The 26,664-nt window shown below is 37.7% G+C and overlaps 3 protein-coding genes across 6 annotated transcripts; all 3 read left to right on the plus strand.

The window, feature by feature from the left end:
* Positions 1-151: 151 nt before the first annotated feature.
* LOC116209885 (serine carboxypeptidase-like 50) lies at positions 152-1,790 on the plus strand. The gene has a single exon (XM_031543632.1). It carries the CDS (start codon positions 284-286, stop codon positions 1,634-1,636), a length of 1,353 nt encoding a protein of 450 aa, XP_031399492.1. The 5' UTR covers positions 152-283; the 3' UTR covers positions 1,637-1,790.
* A 5,696-nt stretch (positions 1,791-7,486) lies between these two features.
* LOC116211646 (serine carboxypeptidase-like 50) lies at positions 7,487-9,288 on the plus strand. Its single transcript, XM_031546108.1, has one exon. It carries the CDS (start codon positions 7,671-7,673, stop codon positions 9,027-9,029), a length of 1,359 nt encoding a protein of 452 aa, XP_031401968.1. The 5' UTR covers positions 7,487-7,670; the 3' UTR covers positions 9,030-9,288.
* A 5,234-nt stretch (positions 9,289-14,522) lies between these two features.
* On the plus strand, positions 14,523-23,515 carry LOC116211023 (ATP-dependent DNA helicase homolog RECG, chloroplastic). 4 transcript variants are annotated; one of them, XR_004157610.1, is made up of 15 exons: positions 14,523-15,518; positions 15,626-15,738; positions 16,488-16,722; positions 16,851-17,014; positions 17,418-17,499; positions 18,129-18,218; positions 19,097-19,330; positions 19,495-19,566; positions 19,666-19,815; positions 19,909-20,052; positions 20,625-20,783; positions 21,146-21,229; positions 21,888-22,460; positions 22,832-23,005; positions 23,076-23,515. XR_004157610.1 is itself a non-coding variant. In XM_031545213.1 (15 exons), exons 2-15 carry the CDS (start codon positions 14,874-14,876, stop codon positions 22,922-22,924), a joined length of 2,838 nt encoding a protein of 945 aa, XP_031401073.1. In that variant the 5' UTR covers positions 14,523-14,715; positions 14,859-14,873; the 3' UTR covers positions 22,925-23,515. The 4 variants fall into 4 exon arrangements, 3 of the variants coding, with proteins under 3 accessions (XP_031401073.1, XP_031401072.1, XP_031401074.1); XM_031545213.1 differs by having other exon boundaries at positions 14,523-14,715; positions 14,859-15,518; positions 22,832-23,515; XM_031545214.1 differs by having other exon boundaries at positions 14,524-14,715; positions 14,862-15,518; positions 22,832-23,515.
* Positions 23,516-26,664: the final 3,149 nt, after the last annotated feature.

A 26,664-nucleotide genomic window follows, 5' to 3' on the forward strand; every position in this document is an offset into this window, starting at 1 on the left:
AGCAAGCCTTCAGCCTTGCTTCACGGTAGATGTGTTTCATCCTGAAATTCATGAACTGCTGGATCAAGGTCCTGCAATCCAAAATTAATGGCATTAGAGACAAATTATCATGAGATAAATCAAGAACAACATCATAAACTACCATGGCATCTAACTCTACTTGGAGAGATTGGATGCCCATTTTCCTAATTTTCATAAATACTTAAATAAAATCCATTCCCAAATGTCGTCTTGACCAACTTGATGCCATGGAGCTGCTCGATGTGACTCGCAATTAAGGAGTATGGAGTCGACAGCCGCCCTTCTCTTGCTCCTCTCCTCCTATGCCTTTCTCCTCGCAGCCGCACCGCCACCTCCACGACCCTCAGCCCCACCTATACTTCCCAAGGAGTCCCTTCCCACTAAGTCCGGCTACCTCACCGTGAATGCCTCCACCGGGTCCGCCATCTTCTATGCCTTCTACGAGGCCCAGCAGCATTCCTCGCCGCCCTCTCAGACCCCGCTCCTCATCTGGCTCCAGGGCGGTCCTGGCTGCTCCTCCATGATCGGCAACTTCTATGAGCTTGGCCCCTGGCGCGTCACTGCCAGCTCTCTTGCTGGTCACGACATGGAACATCTCTCGCTCGAGCCCAACCCGGGCTCATGGAATCGAATCTTTGGCTTGCTCTTCCTCGATAACCCGATAGGAGTCGGGTTCAGCTTCGCTGCCACCACTGAAGAGATCCCCCGAGATCAGCATTCAGTGGCGGAGCACCTCTTCACAGCGATAACCGGATTCCTCAAGCTCGACGCGGAATACCAATCCCGCCCAATTTACATTACAGGTGAGAGCTATGCGGGCAAGTATGTTCCTGCCATTGGATACTACATCCTGAAGAAGAACTGGAAGCTGCCCGTTTCTCAGAAAGTCCATTTGAGTGGCGTCGCAATTGGAAACGGTTTGACGGACCCAGTGACTCAGGTGACTACTCAAGCCCTGAACGCTTACTATTCCGGACTGATCAACGAAAAGCAGAAGGGCGAGCTCGAGGAGGCGCAATCAGAGGCACTGAGGCTGATTCGAATGGCCAATTGGAGCGAAGCGGCCGATGCCAGGAGCCACATTTGGAGGCTGCTTGAGAACATGACGGGGCTCGCTACGCTATACGACTTCACAAAAAAGGTGCCCTACAGGACCGAATGGGTGGCGAGGCTCCTGCAGTCGAAGGAAGTGAAGGCGGCACTTGGGGCAAGGGCATCGATCGAGTTCAAGGAGTGCAGCGACCTAGTGGGGTCCGTGCTGCATGCGGACGTGATGAAGACCGTGAAGCCAATGGTCGAGTACATGGTGGGGAGTGGGCTGCGGGTGCTGCTGTACCAGGGGCACTCGGACCTGATGGACGGGGTCTACTCGACTGAGGCGTGGGTGAGGACAATGAAGTGGGACGGGATCGAGAGGTTCATGTCGGCGGACCGGAAGGTGTGGAGGGTGAAGGGGGAGCTGGCTGGGTTCGTGCAGAAATGGGGCAGCCTGAGCCATGCGGTGGTGATGGGGGCAGGGCATCTGGTCCCGACCGATCAGCCTCTCAACTCCCAGGCCATGATTGAGGATTGGGTATTGGAGAAGGGGCTGTTTGGGACAAGAGGAGAGTTTTGAAACAAAGGAGTAAGGACCAATTTGAGAATTTCTTGGTTTTGATCCAATGAGTTTCTTGATTGTTGTTGTGATGAAGTAGCTCTCTTGTATGAATTCTCACGATGTGTGGAAAATAAAAACTAGAATAAAATTCCATTTCTTACTCGATTCATCATATGGTGCAGTACTTTCATCGTCGTCAACACGAATCTAAGAAACTCTAGAATTAGATTCCTATCGATGACTTTCATGCATCCCTTATTCGTCCTCTTCCAATATCCTACTATAGTCATGAGCATCTTTTGTAAGCGGAAAAAAAAAAAAAACAAATGTTTTTCTTCTTATTGTTATGTGGTGATTTTGGTGGTTACTACTATTATAATTAAGTGGAACACTTCATCAAACTATCTCCCCCCAAAATAAAAATGTTAGAGATTTTTCTTGTATGGTGTTCCAATTTCTTGCCTAACGCTATGGTCTTAATAACGGGAAATATTTGAGATTAATTTTATGTCACCGTAAGACGTAAACAAGTACAAATAAATAAAATTAAAAGAAATGAGCGAATGGGTATCATACATATGTACTACAATTATTTTTTAAAAAATTTTGGATCTTAATAAGTTTCTGCTCATTGTATCATTAAGAAATATAATTATATATTAATGTGGATTGGTTTAAATAATTTGGCGATTATTCCTTTTAAATAAGGTCAAGTTCAAGTCTTGTGAATGAAAAAAATTCACGCTAAAAAAGTTTTACCTAGTTCGACTGAAGTCATGACACAATTTCACTTTCAGATATTATAGTCCACATCAAAAAAAAGAGAGAAAGAAATTGAATTATATATTTACAATTTTCATACCATATGGGATAAAACAACTATTTGATCCGTAACGACTTTGCAAAACGAAGTTTCTATATGAGCAACTTCGCCGTGTATCTTCGTCAATGATATGATCACTTAACATATGGAGTCCTCATGTTGCCGATTTTCACTCTTGAGTTTGGATTTTGCATCAACTCATCTTAAAACAGCATCCAGAAATTCGATAAAAGAACTTCGTGTTACTTGCACCATGACGCATTTTTTAAATTCATGTCTCAAAGTATAAAACATGTCAGCAACTGACGAGGACATGTTGGTAAAAAAAACAAACAGGAAAAGCGTGATAAAAATTTCAAGTCTAATGGGTATACTGTCATTTTTTATAATTAATGGTTGTACTATCATTCTATATGAACTTATTGATAAAAGAATCTTTTAATATAATTTCGATTTTTTCAAATAATTTTGAGATCAATATACAAGAAAAGAAAATAAATACGAAAATTGATCTGTATCTATATCAATATTTATTTATACTATATATGAAAGAATGACACATTTTTTAGTATTTCTCCAATTTTTTCTTCCCTTTATACCCCTGCTTAAGTCTGTAGTATTACTATATTACGCTTTATCCAAACAAGATGTGTAAAATTACCGTCGAGATCACACCCTTTAATATTACGATACTTTTTAAACTCATATCTTTTTAAACAAAAAATACAAGTTAAATAATCCTTTAATCCTAACAAAAAGAAAATAAAAAAGATAATTCTTAATAATGTTGCACCTTTTTGGCCATAAAAAATACATGAACCATTCTATTTCTTCGCGTAAAAGGATTAATCCATACAGCATTTGATAATTTATTATTTTATTTTGGAGAAATATGATTTTTATAAAAGGATATGACTATTGCATAAAGGGACATAACTATTGGAAGAATTATTTACAATTTTATTATATGTATATTACATCATGTAATTTTCCATGAGGCCTTAAGAATCCTCAAAAAAATTTAACGCGACATGGAAAAGTATTTAGACCCCCTTACTTTAAAACTCTTCCAACAATACATCTTTAGAAATTCTGAAGAAAAATTCTCTTTTCGAATTACAAATATCAATCAAACAATCCCATTTTTATTCAATCTATAGGATATATCCTGATTCCCTTTCAATTATTATATGATCAGATGTTCCCACTTGAAAAATACATAGGATCTTCGAGCAGTTGCCCTTCCCATTCTTATGGTATATTTTATTTTAAATTAAAGAACTTCTTGGAAGATGATGCAAAAAAAATAAAAAAGGGTATATTCTAGAAGAAGACACAGATGCTCCAATGAGCCAACATTTTCGATTAAGAGTTGTTTCCGTTCAGTAAGAACATAACCTTTGGAGAGTCGCAAGTATTCCATTCTTCCTCCCAAATTTAAGGATTCATTATATTGATTTACCTCAAATGTCTTCGTTGGCTTAAAGATTACTTCCATTCTGGCGCCTTTTAATTAGATGATCTTTGTAATTTTGAAGGGTCGCTTATGATAAATAAAGTCTTCAATTTTTGGCAATTATGTATTTGTTTTTGTTTTTGTTAATTTAGTTAATTTAGTGCTAAACTGAATTTTGTCAATCCTTCAGTTGATTGTTTTTCTTCAAACAAATATGTACTATTTATTATCTATCGCTAGAAGCTTTTTTTCTTATAATACTTTTTTAATAATACGATCACCCGTCAACAATTTTTGCTAACCGATCCCTATTTCAAGGGAACTTATTTTTATATATATATATATATATTAGATGTTGATATATATATATATATCCCCTTTTCCAGCAAATATATATATATATAGTTTTCAATTTTTTCTCCTAATATATCTTCATTTTTTCCTGCGTTTACTATGCATGTATGCCATTTTAGATTTTTATTTTTTATTTTTTTGGGATCAAGTCCAGCAATGCTCTTTATTGATTAATCATTTGATCCAATATAAGAGCCTGGCCCCTGAAGACAAAATGCAAAAGCACAGGCCTAAATGGGAGCACCCATGCTCAAAAATAAGAGACACTTAGTCCCCTTCATTACAGTAAATAGCCAACGTAGCCATTACTCAAAGAACAACTCCCCATGCAACAAGACTTCTTCTCTGATGTTCTGCAGTGATCTTCTTATGCAAATTTGGGACACCTAGCAATCTGCTCCTGATAGTGCTACCAATCAAGTTGCACATTCTATCAGCAGAAGGGACTTTTTGGCAATGCAACACAACATTTATTTCCTTCCATACAAAGCACAAAAATGCATGCCATAACAACTTCAACAAAACAATATGAATCGCCTGTCCTCTGAGATTCTTAGAGGCCCAAAAAAGCTCAGTTTGACCAGATTTTCACAATCCTATCAACTTCACACTTCTGTAATAGCTTCTCCCACAAGTGCTTACTGAAAGTGCAAGAGAAAAATAAATGATCTCTGGTCTTCTCTACTGCACAATATGGTTTGCAACTTGTATCCACACCCCATCCCATTTCTTAACTATGTCCATAGTTGCTAACCTATTATATATGGCTAGCCAACTCATGAAACAATGCTTAGGCACACTTGGGATAAACCAAACCAGATTATACCGCGGGACCTTCCTATCCTTCCTTCTGAGTACAGCCCAGGTGCTAGAGATAGTAAACCTTCCCGTACTGTGGGCCATCCACAGAACAACATCTTGCTTATTAGGGTCCAGTTGTATGTCTGTCAACAGCTGCTGCAATAACTGCCTCTCTCTGTCCCTGAAGACTCTTTGATCCCAGTCTGTGCAATTCAAAGCTTCAGCCACAGTAGCATGTTGAGAAATTCCACATCTATTCCCGGTCTCTCCCATTAGTATGGTATTTTAGAATTATTACGTATTACTCTCGCAACATCCATTGTGAAAAACATTACTCTCGCGCTTCTAACATTTAAGGTTATTTTCTCTCACAATAAGTACATTGAAATACATTGTACTTACATTAAACAAATTTGGTGCATATCTTTTGGTTGAATCCTAGAATTGGATAGGACAAGTTACTTCTTCCATTTAGGTTGTCTATTAGTTAAGAAGTCCAGAATATTTAAGAGCTTGACAATGTGATTTTCATGTATTTTTAATGAGTAAACACCTATGCAAAATTAATGATTATACATTTGCTTATTATTTTAACCATTTAAGTTTTATATTAAGATGAAGGATTCACAATTATTAATTTATCATATACCTCTTCAAAATTGGCACATTGATATTGCTCTAATCGATAATTTATTTTCCATGTGCATCTTTTTTCTTCTTTTTGGATGTTAATGCACTTACTATGTATGTTTTTCATTTTATTACAAAGAACTTCATTGATCTTGAACTCATGAAAATCTTTTTATTTCGCCATTAGTTTTGAACTTTTGTCCATTTTCCCAAATTCGGCATGAATTTTTTTTTCGATGAACATCCTAACACCCGGAAACTCAACGACCCTAACTAATCGAATATGAGCCGGGGTCGGTCCACGAAGGGTTTAAAGCTCTTACAATAATGGATTTTCTCCATTCACGAGACTTAAACCCGAGATCTTACTTAAGGGGAACATACATGGAACTGCTTCAACTAACTCATACTGGTAATCTAGCATTTTTTCGGTCATGGCATTTTTTTTTGTAAGAAAATACATGGACTATCCTTTCTTTCCAAATCTATCATTTGCCAAATTTTCCATTATCTTTGCTGATGTGGTAAACGATTTTGTAATATAGCACCAAAATAATTCAAAAAATAATATAAAATTTAGACAAATTTATAAAAAAACAATATTTAGAAAAAAAACAAAGAAAAATTAAAAATGGAAAATTTAGAAAAGTTTAATAGAAATAAAACAAAAGGTAAAAATAGAATAAAAATAAATAAATAAATAAATAAATACATAAATTTTAAGGAAAAATAAATAAATAAAAAACTAGAATTAAAAATTAAGGAAATTCATAATAAAAAATTAAAAATTTTAAAAAGAAAAATTAAGAAAATAAACAAAAGAAAATTAGATAATTAAAAGAAATTTAAAAAACGAAAAGAGGAAAAAAGATGCTCATGTTTTTTTTGTGATAAAAATAAAGTTCATGTTAGGATTGGGAAAACAACAGAGTTCAAGATTAATGCTATAATCAACCCTATTTTCTTGCCTTTCGGTATTATCTATTAGACCACCTCCAACAATAGTCCCTTCATGAGTATTTAAAGTAGGCCCAATTATTGTCACATAAGCACCACATAGATAAGAGACATCCCATGAAAAAGAGAGCCTCGAAACTCTAATAGTTAGTCTCTGATTAGATCTTTGTTGGAATCTGAATTATAATACAGATTACGAGTACCTTGTTGAAATCAGTAACATTTTCTTTCATTTTTTTATGTTCAAACACAATAAATGAAATAAATAATTAAAATTAATCGGATCGCATCCATCCATTTATAGAAGTAAATGATTATGTAATTGTCCTTAGGGTTATATAGTAAAAGCAAATAAGCAACTAAATTCGTAAAAAAAGAGGATAATGCAGCTCTCCTTAGTAGATAAAGTACATAAGCACTTTTTCGGATTCTGTAGTTATTATATCACACATAAATGATTATGTAAATATAAAATAACTTTAAAAAAAAAAGAGAGAGTCTAGATTACCGATTCCGTGGATATCATGCATGTTGGAACTAGAACCAGAACTCATTTTCACATGTTTCTTAAATTACTGCTCAGACGTTATCTTATTTTTTAATGGAGTTATCTGAATCCTATCCTGATGAATAGCTTCCAACCAGTTCCGGACATACATGGTATTCAGGCACACTTTTATCTGAAATTTGACACGTAACATGTACATATCTAATTTAACAGAAGTGACGCTGAACTCGAATTTCTGCAACTAAATGAACTTTCTCAATATTAACTTCGACAAAATCTTCCATTCTAATTGCTTATGCTTGGTCCAGTGTCTCGTTTCGACCATCAAATTTGACCCGATCAAGGTTTCGCTTTCGTCTTCCCGAATCCGAATTCGACCTCCCCCATCGAACCGTCCTTATCATTACTCGGCTCCACCTCCCGGCCACAAAACAAAATAAGGGACAAGCTCTCTCCCCATTCCTCGATCCATTCTTATCGTCCTGCATAAGCTGATAGACAGAGCTGCTCCAGGTCAACGCTAATGGAGTGGGGAGTCCGTTCCCTGCTCAACCCCCTCCTGCTGCTGCTCCTCCTCCCCTCCTCGGCCTTTCTCCTCCCCAAGGAGTCCCTCCCCACTAAATCCGGCTACCTTCCGGTGAACCTCTCCACAGGCTCCGCCGTCTTCTACGCCTTCTATGAGGCCCAGCAGCCCGCCTCACCGCCCTCTCAGACCCCGCTCCTCATCTGGCTCCAGGGCGGCCCCGGCTGCTCCTCCATGATCGGCAACTTCTATGAGCTTGGGCCCTGGAGGGTCAGCGCCGGCTCCTCTGCTAAGCAAAATGTCGAACACCTCTCCCTCGAGCGCAACCCGGGCTCGTGGAACCGGCTCTTCGGCCTGCTCTTCCTCGACAACCCGATCGGGGTCGGGTTCAGCTTCGCTGCCACCGCTGAAGAGATCCCCCGAGACCAGCGCTCAGTAGCGGAGCACCTCTTCACGGCGATAGCCGGATTCCTCGCGCTCGACCCCGAATTCAAATCCCGCCCAATTTACGTTACAGGTGAGAGCTATGCGGGCAAGTACGTGCCCGCCATTGGATACTACATCCTGAAGAAGAACTTGGAGCTGCCCGTTTCGCGGAAGGTCAATTTGGGCGGCGTCGCAATCGGAAACGGGCTGACAGACCCGGTGACTCAGGTCGCCACCCACGCCCTGAATGCTTACTACTCCGGCCTGATCAACGACAAGCAGAAGGACGAGCTCGAGAAGGCGCAATCGGAGGCGGTGAGTCTGACCCGAATGGGCAATTGGAGCGAAGCGACCGATGCCAGGAGCCACGTCCTGAGAATGCTGCAGAACATGACGGGGCTCGCTACGCTATACGACTTCACGAGGAAGGTGCCCTACAGGACAGAATGGGTGACGAGGCTCCTGCAGTCGAACGAAGTGAAGGCGGCTCTCGGGGCTAGGGAATCGATTAAATTCGAGGAGTGCAGCGACAAGGTGGGGTCCGCGCTGCATGCGGACGTGATGAAGAGCGTGAAGCCGATGGTCGAGTACATGGTGGGGAGCGGGCTGCGGGTGCTGCTGTACCAGGGGCACTCGGACCTGAGGGACGGGGTGGTGTCGACGGAGGCGTGGGTGAGGACAATGAAGTGGGATGGGATCGAGAGGTTCATGTCGGCAGACCGGAAGGTGTGGACGGTAAAGGGGGAGCTGGCCGGGTTCGTGCAGAAATGGGGCAGCCTGAGCCACGCCGTGGTGCTGGGGGCGGGCCATCTGGTCCCCACCGATCAGCCTGTCAACTCTCAGGCCATGATTGAGGACTGGGTGTTGGAGAAGGGGCTGTTTGGGGAGGCACAAGGGGAGAGTATTGGAACAAAGGATCCCGTTGAGATTTGATTTGTTCGGTTTTGATCCTATTTGGAAGTAGCTCTCTTGTATGAATTCTCACTATATGTGTGTGTGTGTGTGGAAAACAAAAAGAAGAATAAGTTCCACATCTTCTTCCTCGGCTAATCGATTGGTGTAGTGCAATCATCATCGTCGACACGGTCACACGGATCTAAAAGGTTCGAGTTTAACTCTTATCAATGACTCCGGAAAAGAAAAAAAAAATCCACATCTATTTCTTCTTAATGTTATGCAGTGATTTTAGTGATTCCTTATTGATTACTGACTAATAAATAGCTCAATGGACCACATCCAGATTATTATTGAAAAAGAAAACGAGGAAAAGCTACTTCTACCATTATTGGTAGTTTAAACTACAAACTGTTTAGAGATGTTTCTTGTATCATCTTCCAATTTCTTGCACATAACACTCTTGTCTTACTATCACGATCTTTTTAGTAATTTTTTTGCTCATTGTATCATTACGAAATAAATAATAATATTTGGTTTGTTTGGTAGTAGAGTAGGATTTTACTCTATTCCGCTCCACCCATATAGAGCAAAATAGGTAATAGTATATGATTGAATTTATTATTGAAAAATTGATAGTAATAATAATTAAGAAAAAGTAAATTTAAGAATTTATTATTAAATAGAAGAAAAATACTAAAAAAGTATGTATATATAGATATAAAAGTAAACGAAATAATTTATTATTAAAAAATTAGTTGTAATAGTTATGAAAAAGTATGGAGAAGAATTTATTATTCAATCAAAGATAAAATAAAAAAAGTATTAATTATGTTGTTGAATTGAAGAAAAAATTGAGTGAAGTAGAGTGGAGTGGAGTACAATATACATCCCAAAACCAAACGCCACCTTAGAATTTTCATATTATATCGGGGGAGAATTACATAAATGGTCATATAAGTTTGTCTTTTTTTTTATATCGTGTCATATAAATTTCATTTTAGCTTTTCCAGTGCTAAATATTTGCTCCCTTATATATTTATGGTCTAAATCGTGATTGACCGTTAATTGGTGCTGATGTGGATGTAAATGACGACTAATCTTTTCCACTAGTATTTTAAATACTTATGTGAAAATTAAAAGAATTACAAAGATGATTCTAAAACTTTTTCACTTTTTGAACTTGAGTCCTATAAGTTCATTTTAGAAAAAAATAATTCTAAATCAATTCAAAAAGTGATAATTTTGGTCAATTCCGTAATCGGCTGTTAATGGATGATGATGTGGACCTAACGACGTGAAAAAGGTTACGGCTAGTTGTTAATATGGTATACATTGACCAATCATCACATGCCACTTTAGAAAAATTTTAAAGATTTTAAAAAATAAAAACTAGAAAATAAAATTTTAAAAATTGACTGAGATTAACCAAAATTCAACAAAAGGTAGAAAAATTCAAAAAAATAATATTTTTTAAAAAACTTAAAAATAATAAAAAAATGAAAAAAAATTAAAAGTCTTAGAAAAAATAGAAGAAAAATTCTGAAAAATTACGTGAATTAATTAAATTTATAGAATAGGGTGAGGTCATCGAAGGCTCTGGCTGGAGGACCCCCTTTCTAATCCTTCCCTCCTCCCCATCTCTTTCTTTCAAAGAGAACATGAGAAAAGGACCGGACAGGGGGCTAGGCTCCCCTGGCTCCCAACGAAATTGTCGGGGCTTCAAAAGCCTCCGATGACCTCATCAAGAAAGAGGACTAGATGAAGAGGTCCCCTGATCTGGCCCTTCCCTTTTCTGTTTTCCTTTTTTAAACTTTTTGCAATTTTTTTGAACTTTTTATTTTTATTTTTCTGAATTTTCTTATTTTTTAAAAAATTCGATAGAATGTTTTGTAAATTTAGTTAATTTATTTAATTTTAAATATTTTTTTGAACTTAATACAATTCTTTATATTTTTATAAAACTTTTACAATTTTTTTGAAATTTTCAAAGAATTTTATCTTATTTTTAGTTAATTTTACTTAATTTTTTTTAATCTTTAATATGGTTGGCCTACGTGTACCATATTAGTGGCTAACCGTAATCATTTTCACGTCATTGAGTCCACATCATTGTCCGTCGACAGCCGATATGAAATGGACTAAAACTGCCACTTTTTAAAATGATTTAGTACTGCTTCTTACAAAGTTAAACTTATAGGACTCAAGTTCCAAAAAATGAAAAACTTTTAGGACTATCATTGTTATTCCTTTAATTTTCACACAAGCGTTTTAAATATGAGTGGAAAAGATCTAATGCCGTCTACAACCATGTCAATACCGGTTAATGGTCAATCATGATTTCGACCATAAGTGTCTAACGGAGCAAATTTTTAGGATTGAAAAAATCAAAATAAAACTTATAAGACTCGATATTAAAAGAAGTTAAACTTATAGGACTATTTCTATAATTCTTCCTTTTATCGGGTAAAGAAACTGTTTGGCCTGTAGGCCACCTTGTAAATTCAAGTTTCTATTTGGGCAACTTTCCTCACCAATGATACGATCATTTGGCATATGTAGTCCTCATGATGTTGCCGATTTTTACTCTCATAAAACGCCATCAAAATTCAAAAGATTAGAAGACTTTTGTATTATTTGCACCATTGCGCATATATATATATACATATTATTCGGGATTCGACACGCTTAAGTGTGCAATCTATTTATTTTGGTGTGTTATCTGAAAGCTCAACATATTTGACTAATCCGATTAGAGTTAGGACAGCTCATTAAAGAATAAAACTCTTATAATCAATAATTTTTTTATTCATAAGGTTCAAACTCAAAATCTTGCCTAATAGGGGTGTCCATTCGAGTAAAACCGAACGACTTGTTTGTTGGGGTCCATGTTCCAGGTATAGCCGAACCGAGTAGAGAATGGTTCGGTTCGGGTACTTGCCGTCACAGTGGTCGAGCTCAGCTGTGGACTGCAGACTGGACTGAGTACGGTGAAACACTAAATCGATTTTGGGGTTTTTTTTAAAAAATTTTTTAATCATCATTCAAGAGTTTGGCACTTTTGGGTCTTTATGATATGAGCGGGAATTCCTTTATTTGCATGAATTACCATGTTGTTCCGACATTCGTTTTTTTTTTTTTAATCTTGCTAACCCCTTTTTTTTTTCCCAAAAGGTTGTCTCCCTCGTTTTTTTTTCCCCTTATTGTTCTATCGAGTTCCTTGTTCAGTCATTTATCGGTCTTCGTGATTAATACTGCCCGCTAGTCCGCGGGTCGGAACAACCAGTTGATATAATTAAGGATTATTCTGAATCTCTTAAGAGCGAAGCACGAGGGTCTATGTTATTGTCAGTTGTTTGCACATTAGTATATATAATATATTCACTCATTTGGAATTTCAACTTTGGGACCTGACTTGTTGGCTGTGTTTGTTAAATATCTCTACAACATGTCAGTCCCTTGAGTGATGATAATAAGTAACATGCAGTCATACAATGGGAATGAATATATATGAGAGGCGGATTCAGATCGCAAAAGGTTTATATTTGATGAGTTCTTCAACCTGCAGGTACGGTTGATCACCAAAATTGTCAGTTGTAGAGTCTCATTTCTCCACATTTTGGATACAAAATTTCTTTGGACTTCGCACTCATCGGACAAAATTTCTAGATTCGTTATATGGATTAATATTGTCTGATGGATCAAATACTGCTTGATACACATCAAATTGCCTACTTTGTAGCATAGCATAGAGATGTTGCATGTATTACAGAGAACCCTCCATTGCATGTATTATGGGATGACGGTGGCTGACCCATAATGCTTGATTCAGTGGGCCTTGACTTAATTCATTAGTGTATTGGTGGGGCTGCGGTGATCAAATTGAGCTAAAGTCTCAGCGAGCTATGGCGAAAGGAACATTCCGTGGCGATTAGGTTCCCTTAGTTGGGGCAGCCACAGTGGGCTAATAACCCGACCTATCCTTTTATTTATCAAAAAAAAAAAACTAGATTTGCTCTTTTCGATGTTGAGCAATCGGAGCAACTCTCTCATATGCTGCATCTCGCGCTTGAATCGATATCAAAACGATTTCCAAATTACAGCCATGGCCTATTGCATGCTGAAATGAAGAGTGATCAGAAGGGGGGAAGCACAGGTGATTCCAGTTTGGCGAGACTCAAATCCTTATTGCATCAATAAGGTTTGGGATCGCCCAGCTGCACCAGCTAAGGAGACGGGTTGGGAGTGGGATCCGGAAGTCCAAATATTGACGAGAAATATTTGAGATTATCTTTTCTTTAATAAGTATTTGAGATTAATTTTATGTCACTGTAATATGTAAATAAGCATAAAATAGATAACATTACGAGAAGTGAGTATCGCTTATATGTGCACATATCACAATTTCTTTATTAATTTTAGAATTTTAATATTTTTTACTTCATTATATTTTTACGAAGTACATTTTTTTTTTTTAGAATTTTCATATCATATAGGGTAAAGCAATTTTTTTCACACGTAGACCACCTTGCAAAATGGAGTTTCTATATGAGCAACTTCCCCGTTGTATATCTCACCAATGATTGATATATGGACGACTCCTGTTGCCGGTTTGAATTCGTTTGGGCATTAAACTGCAATTCTGGTGATGGTAGTAGCTCGAGCTCTGTATAAGAACTTCAGATTGAGCTGATAAATTTGGCAAAGTTGGAAAAAAATTGTTTGGATTTTTTTTTTTGAATGAATCACCTCAACGGTGATTTCTATGAGTTGAGGTTCTTGACTAATTTAGTATGTGTGCAACTTCTCATTATAATGTTTTTTTTTTGTAGGAAATTGTCAATTTTCCATCAATTCATAAGATTGCCTAAATTACCTATTTAATTTTTTCTTATTTTCTGGCTATTTTATTTAGTTTATTAATTTAAATTTTAGTTTATTTTTTTTCTGATTATTTATTTAAATTTTATTTATTTTGGCATTTTTTGGAAAATTTTCTTTTTCTTTAAGGCTTATGAAATTTTTTCAAAATATCCTGAATTTTTTTATCTTATTCATTTTTATTTTCTTCTGAATTTTAAATAATTTTATAGATTTTCCTTTTTCTTCTGAATTAGTGTATTTTTCTCTAGTTCTTTAATTTGTCAAAATATTCAGAATTTTCTTTTATTTTTACTAACATTTTCAGAATTATTTTTGCTTAATTCTGTAATTTTTATGAATTTTCTTTGATTTTTGTAATTTTTCCTAAATTCGTATGAGGTGAGGGCACAAGGAGTGGTGCATTAATATCCGTTAAGTCTATGTCGACAAATGCACGCAAAGCGTTTAAGGAGCTGAACAACTAGTCATTTCGAGACAAAACGAAACCAGAGATTTCTTTTGTTACAAAAAAAGAAAAGGCCAAAATAAAACGTAGGTTTTTCGTTAAATTTACCCAAATTTGTTTTTAATATATTTTTATATAATTTGGAACTTTTAAAATTTTAATTAATTATTTTGAATATCAATTCAAAAGAAAAATGAGCACAACAACAAAATGAAAAATTCCTAACTCCGGGTACGGGGGAGCGAACTGAACTGACGGGAGAACAGAGCAGTCTCCGGCTGATCTCTTGCTTTCGCCACGGTGCCACAACCGCAAGGCCAGGAGGCGGACGGACGCCATTTCGACGTCGGTGAAACGAAGCCCTCGCCGTAGTCCGTACAGCTCAGCTCATACACAGTACGCTTCTCCCTCTTCTTCTTCGACCTGCACTGTTCAGGCTGCTCTCTTCGCTTCTTCCCCTTCTCCCTTCTCCTATGCTAGAAACCTTGTGTTTCTACCTTTAATTACGCCTCCGCTCCCCATCATCGATGAAATCTCAGCAGAAGCTGCTGCTCATGAGCTTGAACTCCGGTCTCTCGGGGGAGATTCTGTCCGACCACTTTGCCTTCCGGCGCCTATTTAGCTGTCTCTACATTCCTGGACGGACTTTGAGCTCCCGGGTCACCGTGCGGTGCGCTGCCGGAGCCGCTGATTTCTTCGATAAGGAATGGACTGAGCCGCAGTCCGACGCGAGTCTCAAGGTCGAGTTCGATGCTTCCGCTGCGTGTAAGAAGTTCCCCTCGATCATCATTGGCAGTTCGAGGAGAGTGGAGCTGTATGATGGTGGCTCTGGTTCGGTTCAGGGTCGTGAGGAAGTTTTGTCGGATTCAATGGGAGAAAGTTGGGCTCTCCCCGCGAGATTTTGCGAGCAGTGGTCTTCATTGCCTCTTCACCTTCAAGAGGTTAACTCTTCGTCAGAAGTACTAGAAATTGATGGAAAAGTAGACACTTTGCTGTCGGATAATTCCGTCAAAACGGAGATTGAGAGACTCGCTGATGACCCAGCCGAAGTAGAAGAACAATTGACAAAAGCTACTGCGAGTCCGAGTTCAACTTCAGATGTGACAACTGTTGAAGTATTGCTCGATCAGCCCATCGGTTCACTCCGCGGATTAAGCAAGAGGCAGAGCAGTCAATTGGAAAAGCTCGGGTTTCACACGGTGTGTTTCAAGAACATTATGGATAGAATCGATTTTCCTTTGAATTCTTTTGTGCACATGGCTCTAGAGCAATTAAAGTTACCGGGGTTGTTCTGGTTCATTTGCAGCTGCGGAAGCTGCTGCACCATTTTCCCCGAACTTATGCAGATCTGCAGAACGCGCAAAATGGGATTAATGATGGGGAGTACTTGATTTCAGTTGGCAAAATTATCTCTTCCAAGTAATGTTCCATCCTCATTTGACTGCATTAACTTGAATATATGATATAAATGATACTGAAGTATGCATTGTTTGCTAGCAATAACTATCAGAGTGGGATAAGCTTATTAATATCTACGTACCTACCAAGAGCACCGGATATCCATGTTATCATCAATTCTTCGATTTACTCAAATTGCAGGATTTTGTCATTTTTATTTGTGGTTACTTGATTGAGTGAAATTCAATATTTTAAACTCAAAGATTAGGACTCAGCGCATAGCATTAGATTAGTGAAATGCCGATTCCTGATGGGCTTCCGATCCAGTGTGGAAAGAAGCTCCCTAATTTTAATATTAAACTTGTTGATTTCCTAATGTTGAATGTAATTTTTTTTTAAAAGAGACGAAGGGAAAAAAATGCTCAATTGCACATGTTTTATTGCTTATTGGTACTTGCTAAATACTATTTGTTTGTTATTTATGATAACTTGCAATTTTTATGCACCTATATGCCAAGTACACCTTTTCAAGCTAAAGAGTAAATGGATCATAAAGGGTTAAATATTTTCATGCTGCTAATCTTTTGCAGTTATGCTTTGAGTTTGTTTTGTTGCAGTATTTACTTGTAAGAAGCTGCACATTTTGTTCATGCAATTGCTATTTGATCATTTGATGGATTACTATATTTGTCCAATCAAGTTCAGCATAGACGTAATTGGCAGCATCATAGATCAGATATATATTGAATAAATTGGCCACTCCTACACAGAGGAATCAGGGCAGGATACTCTTTCGGATTTCTGGAGGTAATTGTGGGTTGTGAGATAGGGGACACAAGCTCATCTTCCAATAATTTTGGTGCTTATGATGATAGAAAAGAGAAGAAGATGATCTATTTGCATCTAAAGAAATTTTTCCGCGGAACACGTTTTACTAGCCAGCCTTTTCTCAGAAGTCTCCAAGAGAAGCATAAAATTGGGGATACTGTATGTGTGAGTGGTAAGGTTAGTATTTGGACTTTTGGTCTGCAATGTATATAAATTGGTCCTCTTGAACGATAATTACATTGGTATTAAATCCGATAAATTGTTACATTCCATTTGGAAATTGGTAAAATTTTATTTTTGTACAGGTGAAGACTATGAGTGCTGGAGATCATTATGAAATGAGAGAATATCATATAGATGTGCTTGAAGATGATCAAGTCTCATCTGTTTGCACTGAAGAGAGGCCCTACCCAATATATCCTTCAAAAGGAGGTTTACCTCCAACTACTATCAGCGCTGCAATAACAAGGTTTGTGTGAAAGGCAGAGAATCCATTATTGCAGTAAATCTGGCTATATATGTTACTGCTGTGTTTATAATTCACTTTTTGATTTTCCAAACCATGAAAAATTGTCAATCGATCTGCTCATATCTCTTGAGTGATACCAGGAAAAGGTAGAGTAGATGTTGCTGATGATAAGTAGAATCAGTAACAACAATGAACAGTGAAAATGGTTATATACTCTGACCAGTAGGCAACCTTTTGGAGAAGCCTCGATGGCTATCCTTCTTTTTAATGCTCTTTCTCTTCTATTGTATCTATATCATTATTATGCTGTGCATTTATGTGCACATGAATTGGGCGTGCTTTTGGTGAATTCTCCTTTTCACTGAGTTTCTATGATCCACTGATGTGTCTGTTCATTGTCCAGTGCATTACAAGCCTTGACTGTCAATGTGGATCCCATCCCTCAAGATATCCTTCAGGAGTTTGGCCTTTTAGGTCTTTATGATGTGAGTATGACTTCCTTATTTGCATGAATACCTTTTGGTTCATGTCAAAGTCCTCTCTGCCTATCTATCTGAATACTTGGAAAAGATTTCTGTCATATTCTTCATCCTTTTCCTTACCTTTTGTTTTCCAGTGTAACTCAAAAAAGTATATTTGGGATGAAGCTATAGGTCATAGCATGTTGTTCTGATTGTCGTTTTGTATCTTGCTATGAATGTTGACTCTGATGTTAGTCATAAGGTTGTCATCTTGGCCGTTCTTTCATAAACTATGCATTGGAATGGTTATTCCCCTCCCCCCAATTGCAGTGTCTTTTAATAGTTTTTTTTCCTTATTGTTCCATTGAGTTTCTTGTTCATTTATTTAGTGCTCTTCATGATCAATACTGCCCTGGTCCATGAGTCAGAACAACCAGTTATAAATAAGAATTGTTGTGAGTCTCTCAGAAAGAAGTATGTGGGTTTATGCTATTCTCTGTTGTTTGCACGATTCTCCATTGTTATCCTGTAATGATGGGAGAGTAAATATCGATATATTTGGAATTTCAAAACTGTGATGCGACTTGTTGGCTGTGTTTGTGAAATATCTCTACATGTCTGTCCCTTAAGTGATGGTAATAAGTACGATGCAGGCATACATGGGGATTCACAAGCCAAGGAATATATATGATGCCGATTCTGCTCGCAAAAGGTTTATATTTGATGAGTTCTTCTATCTGCAGGTATTGTTCATCACCAAAGTTGTCAGTTGTAGAGTCTCATTTCTCCAAAATTTGGCTAAGTTTTCTTATTCAGAAGCCGTTCTTTATTTTTTCATTTTTTTTCTGATTGTGTCAATTTTTAATTGCTCGTTCCATCATATTAACTAAAGTGATATCATCAAACTTCCTTTCACAGAGCCTTGATATTAAAGAAATATTAATCCTTAATCGTTTTGTCTAAGAGATCTGATCAATCTTATACTTTTTTTTAGGGGGATAAATGTTAATTTTTACTGAGTACGACACTTACCCAAAGAAAGCTGTAAAACAGCAAACATAAAGCCCTGCCTACACTCAGGGACAAGCCCGCAACATATCAGCTCTCAAGCCCAGATTAATAGCTAAGACAGACTTGACTATTCTGAACTTGACATTAGACAGAACAGCAACCCTTTCCTTCACACTATAGATGATCTTTCTAACCAAAACTGAACCGGGGGACGATGTTATATGGATTAATATTGTGCGAGAGAATAATACTACTATACACATTAAATTGCGTACTTTGTAGCACTTTTTAGGAATGTTGCATGCATTATTGAGAATCTTCCATTGCATTATTTTGTTTAAACTAGATTGCTGGAGACGTCAGTGGACTATAGAGAACACTCATAGAATGGAAATGCTCCTTAATTTTTTCTTTTATTTCAAGCTCCACAAGTTTTAAGTTCTCAGAAATTCATCATGAATATCTGCTAAGCTAAAATGAAGAACCTTTAATGTAAATGGAGATTGTCCTCGCAGAACATATTTATAATTTTGGTGATATATGGTATAATCCTATATAGGATTGTGGGACTTGGCACCTAATCTATTTTTTGGGTTTTTATACCTGGCAGTTGGCGAGGTTATTCCAAATGCTTGAAGGTCTCGGTACAGAAATAGAAAAAAATGGATTGTTAGACAAATATAGAAAACCTGAATTGAGCTCTACGTATGTTGAGGATTGGTCCAGTCTCACTCAGAAGTTTCTCAAAACGCTTCCGTATACCCTAACTTCTGGCCAGCTGAATGCTGTATCGGAGATCATATGGGATCTAAAGAGGCCAGTTCCTATGAATCGACTTTTGCAGGTTCTTATTTACTTATTCATAATTAATCCCAATTATTGTTGAGAAAGGTGATGAGTTAGGGGAGCAAATTGGAAAAGTAAACTTGTCGTATGATACTTGATTCATGTATGTTATTGTGGTACTACACCCTCAAAATTCCACGATGCATAATACTTTTTCTTCAGGGAGATGTCGGATGTGGGAAAACTGTGGTAGCTTTTTTGGCTTGCATGGAGGTTATTGGGTCAGGGTATCAGGTTGGTCACGGCATTCGTCTTGGAACCTTTTTGTTTGTAAATTTGCACAGTTCAAAATATTGTAGCAGTTCTTTTATTCCTTTTATCATTTTCCTGTAGGCAGCTTTCATGGTCCCTACTGAACTGCTCGCTGTCCAACATTACGAACACTTGCTTGAGTTGCTTGAGAAAATTGACCTCGAATGCAAACCCTCCATTGCTTTACTGACTGGTTCAACCTCTGCAAAACAGTCACGGATTATTCGTCAGGCATGTCACCAAACAACCAATCTTTTACTCTTCATTTATTATTTTTCTGTAATTTTTGCTCATTCTTAATGCTTTCACTGATGGATTTTTTAGGGTCTTGTAAGTGGACAAATCTCAATGATCATTGGCACTCATTCTTTGATTGCTGAGAGTGTAGAGTTTTCATCCTTACGAATTGCAGTGGTGGATGAGCAACATCGTTTTGGCGTGATCCAGAGAGGGAGATTTAACAGTAAGGTAATCCACATTTTATGAGTGGTCGTTTGCTTCTTTATATAAGCATGCACTGTGTACTTTCTTATATTTAATCCGGTTCACGTGCTCAAATTTGTGAGTTCAGTTTGTTTCTTTTAAATCATGTACTGGCAAATTGGTTCTCCTAATAGTTGGGTAATCATTTATACATAGTTAATTTCTTCTTGCATAGGAGATAGTTGGATGACTTTTACTGTAAAAGAAATGCTGCAGAGGATATTTATATTTCTCTATTAATTCACAGAGGAATAGTTACTGAGCTAAATGCTAATGGCTTTGCTAATAAGAGGGTTGAATTTAGTTCCTCGAATCTATATTCGAGCTGGGACATATGAGATTAACCCCAAAAAAAAAAAAGAACTACCGTTCTAAAATAATTTGCTTTTACTGTTTAGTGTTTTTGACAAATCATTGTGAGCTCTGTTACATTACTTTCAGTTTTTTTCCCCCCTCTTTGGCATGCGTACTATCTGACCCTGTTACTATCCCCTCCCTGGGATTATACTAGAATCTTTTGTATAAGCTTTGTTTTTTGAGATTGGTTAATTTTGCAGCTGTGTTATGCTCCTACGAGTTTGAGAACTGTGGAGTCTCCCAATGATAATAAACCAAAGGTTGATGCATCTATGGCGCCTCATGTCCTTGCCATGTCAGCAACTCCTATCCCGAGGTCACTTGCCCTCGCTTTGTATGGAGATGTGTCTCTTACACAGGTATAAAAGCTGATCGTCTTTTACTCTGTCCAGTCATCCTGAGATACCCCAAATTAGAGTTGTATACAAATTGTCCAGTCATAAGTTTGGAGTGTCATAACGATCTACGGCTTGGACTTTTCTCCTTTTCTGGTCCTCTGATTTCATTTGTTAAACGCACTCAATAGGCGAAAGTAATAAAAAGAGACGCATTGTACTTACGGGTAGAATTGTACTTTATCAAGCTTATTTAAAAATAAATTCTGAGGTAATAGGATGTTTATTTAATAGTTAATATTAGATACATTGATTCTTCAGTATTTGTATCACGTACCAAGCATATGTTTGTGTGGATATTCATTGTTTGGGCTCCTCAATAACAGATAACAGACTTACCTCCTGGAAGAATTCCTGTCGAGACGCACATTATTGAGGGAAACGAGCATGGATTCGAAGAGATGTACGATGTGAGCATTATCTGTTGCTTATCTTCTTTAGAGTTTATAGTTAATCTTTTCCTAATCCTTTCAAGATGATCCTGGACCTTAGAATGATACATGAAGAGGTATCTGATGCCGCCAAGGGTTGTTCTCTGTGTGGCTGATTTGATCCGGAACTTTGCTGTGCATATTTTCCTGCTTAAGTTTTACCTGTAAATGGCCTCTTCGAAATATATGATCTTAGCTACTGCTCTGTAGCTTGGTTGTATCTAATGATAGTAAATATAGTTGCCCCATATTGCAGGAAAAAGCTTGTTTTCGTGCTCGAGTTTCAGGATGACTATCTGATTGGCTGTTTAAATTCTCATCTTTTACTAAGGGATCATAATTTGTGACTAGGATTGCTATATAAAGTTTTTGAGCACGACCTTATATCCAGAAAAATGTGAGCTCCTATGTAATTTACTTTTATAACCCAATCTTATTTCCTAGTTCAGCTCCTTCTAACAACCAGTATCTCTATATCTGATTATTTTTGTACTTTTCAATATAAAATTCACCTTTCTATGCCTTGACGACTTTGTTTTCAGGTTATTCTGATTATGTGCTGAAATGATCAACAATGGCATATGTCAAATTTTTTTATCATCCCAAATACTGATAAGTGACGCGTTTCTTGTACCAGATGATATTCGATGAGCTGGAATCTGGTGGTAAAGTCTACCTTGTCTACCCTATCATCGAGCAATCGGAGCAACTCCCTCAGCTCCGCGCTGCTGCTTCTGATCTTGAATCAATATCAAAACGATTTCTTAATTACAATTGTGGCCTATTACATGGTAAGATGAAGAGTGACGAAAAGGAGGAAGCACTGAGGCGATTCCGATCTGGGGAGACTCAAATCCTCCTTGCAACCCAAGTAATCGAGATTGGGGTCGACATCCCTGATGCATCAATGATGGTTGTAATGAACGCAGAGAGGTTTGGGATTGCCCAGCTGCACCAGCTAAGGGGACGGGTTGGGCGTGGGTCTCGGAAGTCCAAGTGTGTATTGTTGGCATCTGGTCCAAGCAGCTGTATGAGGTTGAAGGTGCTTGAGAATTCGTCAGATGGGTTCCACCTCGCGAACATGGACCTACTGTTGCGTGGGCCAGGGGACTTGCTAGGAAAGAAGCAGTCCGGGCACCTTCCTGAGTTCCCTGTCGCTAGGCTCGAGATTGATGGGAATATATTGCAAGAGGCACATCTAGCTGTACTGGTAAGCTCTCCCTCCCTACTCATAGTTATTCCTGCTCTTATGCTTTCAATCAATATGGAGATTCCACTGATGTTATATAGTGAGGGAATTTTTCACATGCACACTGGTTTTCTTGAAAGTTTAGGGCTGTAGTGAGGAGCATGTGCGCCGGCTTAGTCTATGGAAAACATGGTTTTGTCAAAAACAGCGCGGTGTGAGATCATCACATTTAACACGATCTCATGCTCTACTTTGATATGCATCCTGAACTCGTTTAACTTGAAAAGTCTCCTAATGCCTGCTCTATCATATACCTACTTGCATAAGCGTTCTGCCTTTGCATTTAAGGAATTTAGCCTTACTGTGAGTTTTTTGTCCTCTTTTCTCTGCAGAAAATATTGGGTTCTTCTCATAATTTGGATTGGTACCCGAAACTCAAAGCGGAGCTCAGCATGAGACAACCGCTCAGTTCCCTCGGTGACTGACTGATTGTACGACCGAAGTACCACATCCTTGCTGCAGACAGAAATGGATCAAGTTAGGGCTCTCTTATGTTTAAAGCACCGGTACATAGCTCTTTCCTTTTTATCACTTTTTCTTCATGTTTTGCTGGTGAAGTTTAGCACTCTTTTTCAGAAAACGTAGCTTGTACATAGAAGAGAAGCTCATCGGTCTTCATCTTGATGGTCTTCTTTTACGGGATGGTTTAGAATCGTTATATGTTGTCTGCCGAATCTCGTGAAGATATGCTTTGCAAAGCACGTGAAGGGGAGATTTCGATACAATTCTGGTCGCATATCCAAAACCAGAAGTTTATAGCTTTCCTTGCCATCTCAGTTCTTAAAGTTCATATCCACTATATCTTGGGACCGTCCGGGGTCCATCACCTCACTACAATTCTCATCATTCGATGTCATTCGAATGAATGCATTTGACACTAACATATATACTCAACAAAATCTTCATAGATAAGAGTAGCTGCATTTTTTTTTTTTGAAATGCATCTCGGTCTGTCGATGTTTTATATATAACGGGATCATCACTCAACTTGGACAAAAAAACATTGGTCTTCGGTATGGTGAATTATTGTACTGCTTGTGGTGCGAAAACTGTCTACTTAATTAATGTGTAATGGAACGACAAAACCTATGATTGTGATCTTCAATCAATCAGCGCACTTCAAATCAAATCCAATATTTCCTTTATTGCTTTCCCTTAAAAGGAAAAAATTAAACGCACATCACACTGAATGTTAATTTTTTCTTTTTTATTTCTTCTTTGGTTTTTATTTTATTTTGTTTATGGAGGGTGAAGAGGGAACAAGCTGGTGGACGACATTAAAGTTAAATTAATTTCTTTTTTCAATTTAAGAAATCGACCTCACTCTATTATTTATTTGACGATATATTTTATCTATATTTATTAGTTATAATTAAGTTTATTTATTTATAGATATAGATTGTGATCTCCAATAAATCAGAGCGCTCCAAATCAAATCCAATATTTTCTTTATTGCTTTCCCTTAAAAGGCAAAAATTGAACATACGTTACACAAAATCTTCTTCTTTTTTTTTTTTTCCTTGTTTGGTTTTTTATGGAGAGTGAAGAAGGAACAAGCTGGTGGACAATAATTGATGCCCACCATAATCACTTTTGCATAGGAAACCCTAAAAGGCTAAAACACAAGCTCATCAAATCAAGGATTTGTTGTGCTAATTGTCTCTAATTTTCCCACTTGTACATGAACGAGCATCATATATATCATTGTCCCAATTTTTTGGTGGCGGACATTGTTTTACTATTTACCTTTTTGTCTAGCCAAAAAGGTGCTTAATGTGTCACATGTCATTTCACTGGGGATTACCGACCCCGACATTACATGTATATAAGCAAAACGGGTGGATTGACATCAGAATGTTTCAGCTTTGGGAGTTGCATCTCACATCGATAAGTTGGGATAAAAATTGGGTCTATTGTCTTGAGATAAATGTAGACCCAACTATTTATAGGTATGGTGTGACAGATCAAGTCACGCATTCTTGTGAATTCCTATCACGCGAGATCTAGAGGAACGTGATCCGATAATCTAAATCTAATATACGAGATCCCCAGTTCGATCCTTATATTGAATTTTTGTCACATCCCCTTGTATCTCCTTCCATGCTAATACGCCTCGGAAGGGGGAGGGGACTAATCCTCTACTCGCACGGAGCCGACAATCAAAACCAAAAATAAAATAAAAATGGGAGAGAGCAAACCAAATTCATGAGTCGGGGTGGGACCCACATGTCGCCCAATGAGTTCGAAGCCTCCCGTCCACCGCGGATCGGCAACTCACGGGAGGACAAGCAGACAAGTGGGGCCCACCCGCGGTTCCCCACTCAATCATCAAGGTGGTCCCCACACTCGCCTGTTACACGTATTGTCTTCAACCTAATCATCGGAGTGGGCCCCGCGTGCATCCCACGCCCGCCCCCCCTACCCTTTTTCCTTGCCATGCCCATACGCAGATATTTACGCGTGTATTCGTTCTTTGACAAGTGAAACGAGAAAAATAACGCCCCCGGCCCACATGAAAACACTTTCATATTATTGGGCACCGTCAGAAAATTTACGTAGTTCTTACCAAAAGTTTGCGCCCAAAAGAAAAGATGATAAATAGATCAACATACTATTACAAAAAGTCACGTGACAAGAAGCATTTGTTGTATGAGAAATACAATATCATTGTAGCTACACGGCCCATGACATCATAATCACTCTATTCATCAATAGGCTGCTTGATTTCGGGTATACTAAAAAACGCAACATAGAACGAACCATTGCGCTTCTTGAAAGATCTTATATTCTCAATACACGAGTTTTTTTTTTGGTTCATGTGTTTCGAACCACTTTATTAGTTTGATCATGACTTTCATGATACCTGATAATTCACCCGTAAAGCTTTACATGCATGCAACTTGTATTTTCCTATTGATTAGATTTCGTTTTGCGACTTAGGAGCACTTTCAATTTGATTAGAGTCCAAATCCTACATTAATTAGAGAGATACGGGGGTCATGCCCAGCTTATAAAAGTAATATGACATAAAAACGTGTTAGTCCGGTCGGTTTAAAGTGGATAATAGTATCCATCACAATTTATATATGAATGCTCAACCAAATGTATGGTAGCTCATTTGATTGGATTAAGAAGAGACAATATAAACCCATGATGCTAATTTGGAGTTTAATTAACTGTCTACACACTCTCTCTCTCCCTCTGCCCTTCCGCCGTGTAGAAGAGCTGCCAACACTGCCGTGGGGTGGGGGAGATCCTGACTTCCATGAACGAATGACCGTCATGATGAGCTGACTTTAGGGTTTTTAAAGGGTTCGTTCATCTTTCTTTTGTTTTTTGTTTTACCCACTGAACCTTTGAAAACCCTCAAAATGAACAAACAATGAATAAATGGATATGTCTATTTACATATGCCCATAATTGCTCCTCGTATCTCTCCAGAAATCATGCATAAATTTTATCTATATTCCTTAGAAAAGGTTATCGTCATATATGCATATATTCTTATAGATGAATATATATATATATATATATATGTCGACAAGTCGAATGGATTAATTAATTCTAATATATCAAGAACTTTGTGATATGGGCTTAAAGATATAAAGAAGATTTGGCAAGATATGATAGTGAAATCTTTTGACAATCTTCTAGCTATGAGCTTAAATCTTGGCATAGTTTTAGGTCAGAAGAATTCCTTTTAATGGTTGGAGACTTGGAGTCTCTTAACTTTGGCTGACGTTGTTTCAGTTGTTCTTAACCTTTCAATCATGCTCCAATTATATGGACAAATAACACAAAAAGCGTTTGGAAAAAGCAATATTTGATTTGTGTACTTAATTATAATATACAATTTTCAGGGGAATATATCAATAATTTTGCAAACCACCAAATTGCCGTTTTTTTAGTGCAAAAGAGGAGGCTGATTTAGCGTATTAATTCTCGAATAAATAAGTTGACTTTTCTTTTGTCTTCGCAGAATATATGCAAACATATATAGGACAAATAATTAAGATTTAAGTGCTAAGAAAAGGTAGAACATTTGACAACATTTTTCCAAAAAGATGGATCGAAAGTTGCCTCTTAGGATTCCTCTCTGTCATCTGATGATAATTGCCTGTTAGGAAAAAAATGCTTTTGATAATGGAGGAATATGGAGGGCGAG

This window comes from Punica granatum, chromosome 6 (assembly GCF_007655135.1).
Source record: "Punica granatum isolate Tunisia-2019 chromosome 6, ASM765513v2, whole genome shotgun sequence".
NCBI lineage: Eukaryota > Viridiplantae > Streptophyta > Magnoliopsida > Myrtales > Lythraceae > Punica > Punica granatum.

What these genes read in the sequence shown, in the direction of transcription:
- LOC116211023 (XM_031545212.1), top strand. Translation starts at nt 14,847, where the DNA reads ATGAAATCTCAGCAGAAGCTGCTGCTCATGAGCTTGAACTCCGGTCTC. An exon ending in GAGATGTGTCTCTTACACAG is followed by an intron (nt 20,784 to 21,145) that starts GTATAAAAGCTG and finishes CCTCAATAACAG; the next exon opens with ATAACAGACTTACCTCCTGG. An exon ending in GATTCGAAGAGATGTACGAT is followed by an intron (nt 21,230 to 21,887) that starts GTGAGCATTATC and finishes TTCTTGTACCAG; the next exon opens with ATGATATTCGATGAGCTGGA.
- LOC116211646 (XM_031546108.1), top strand. Translation starts at nt 7,671, where the DNA reads ATGGAGTGGGGAGTCCGTTCCCTGCTCAACCCCCTCCTGCTGCTGCTC.
- LOC116209885 (XM_031543632.1), top strand. Translation starts at nt 284, where the DNA reads ATGGAGTCGACAGCCGCCCTTCTCTTGCTCCTCTCCTCCTATGCCTTT.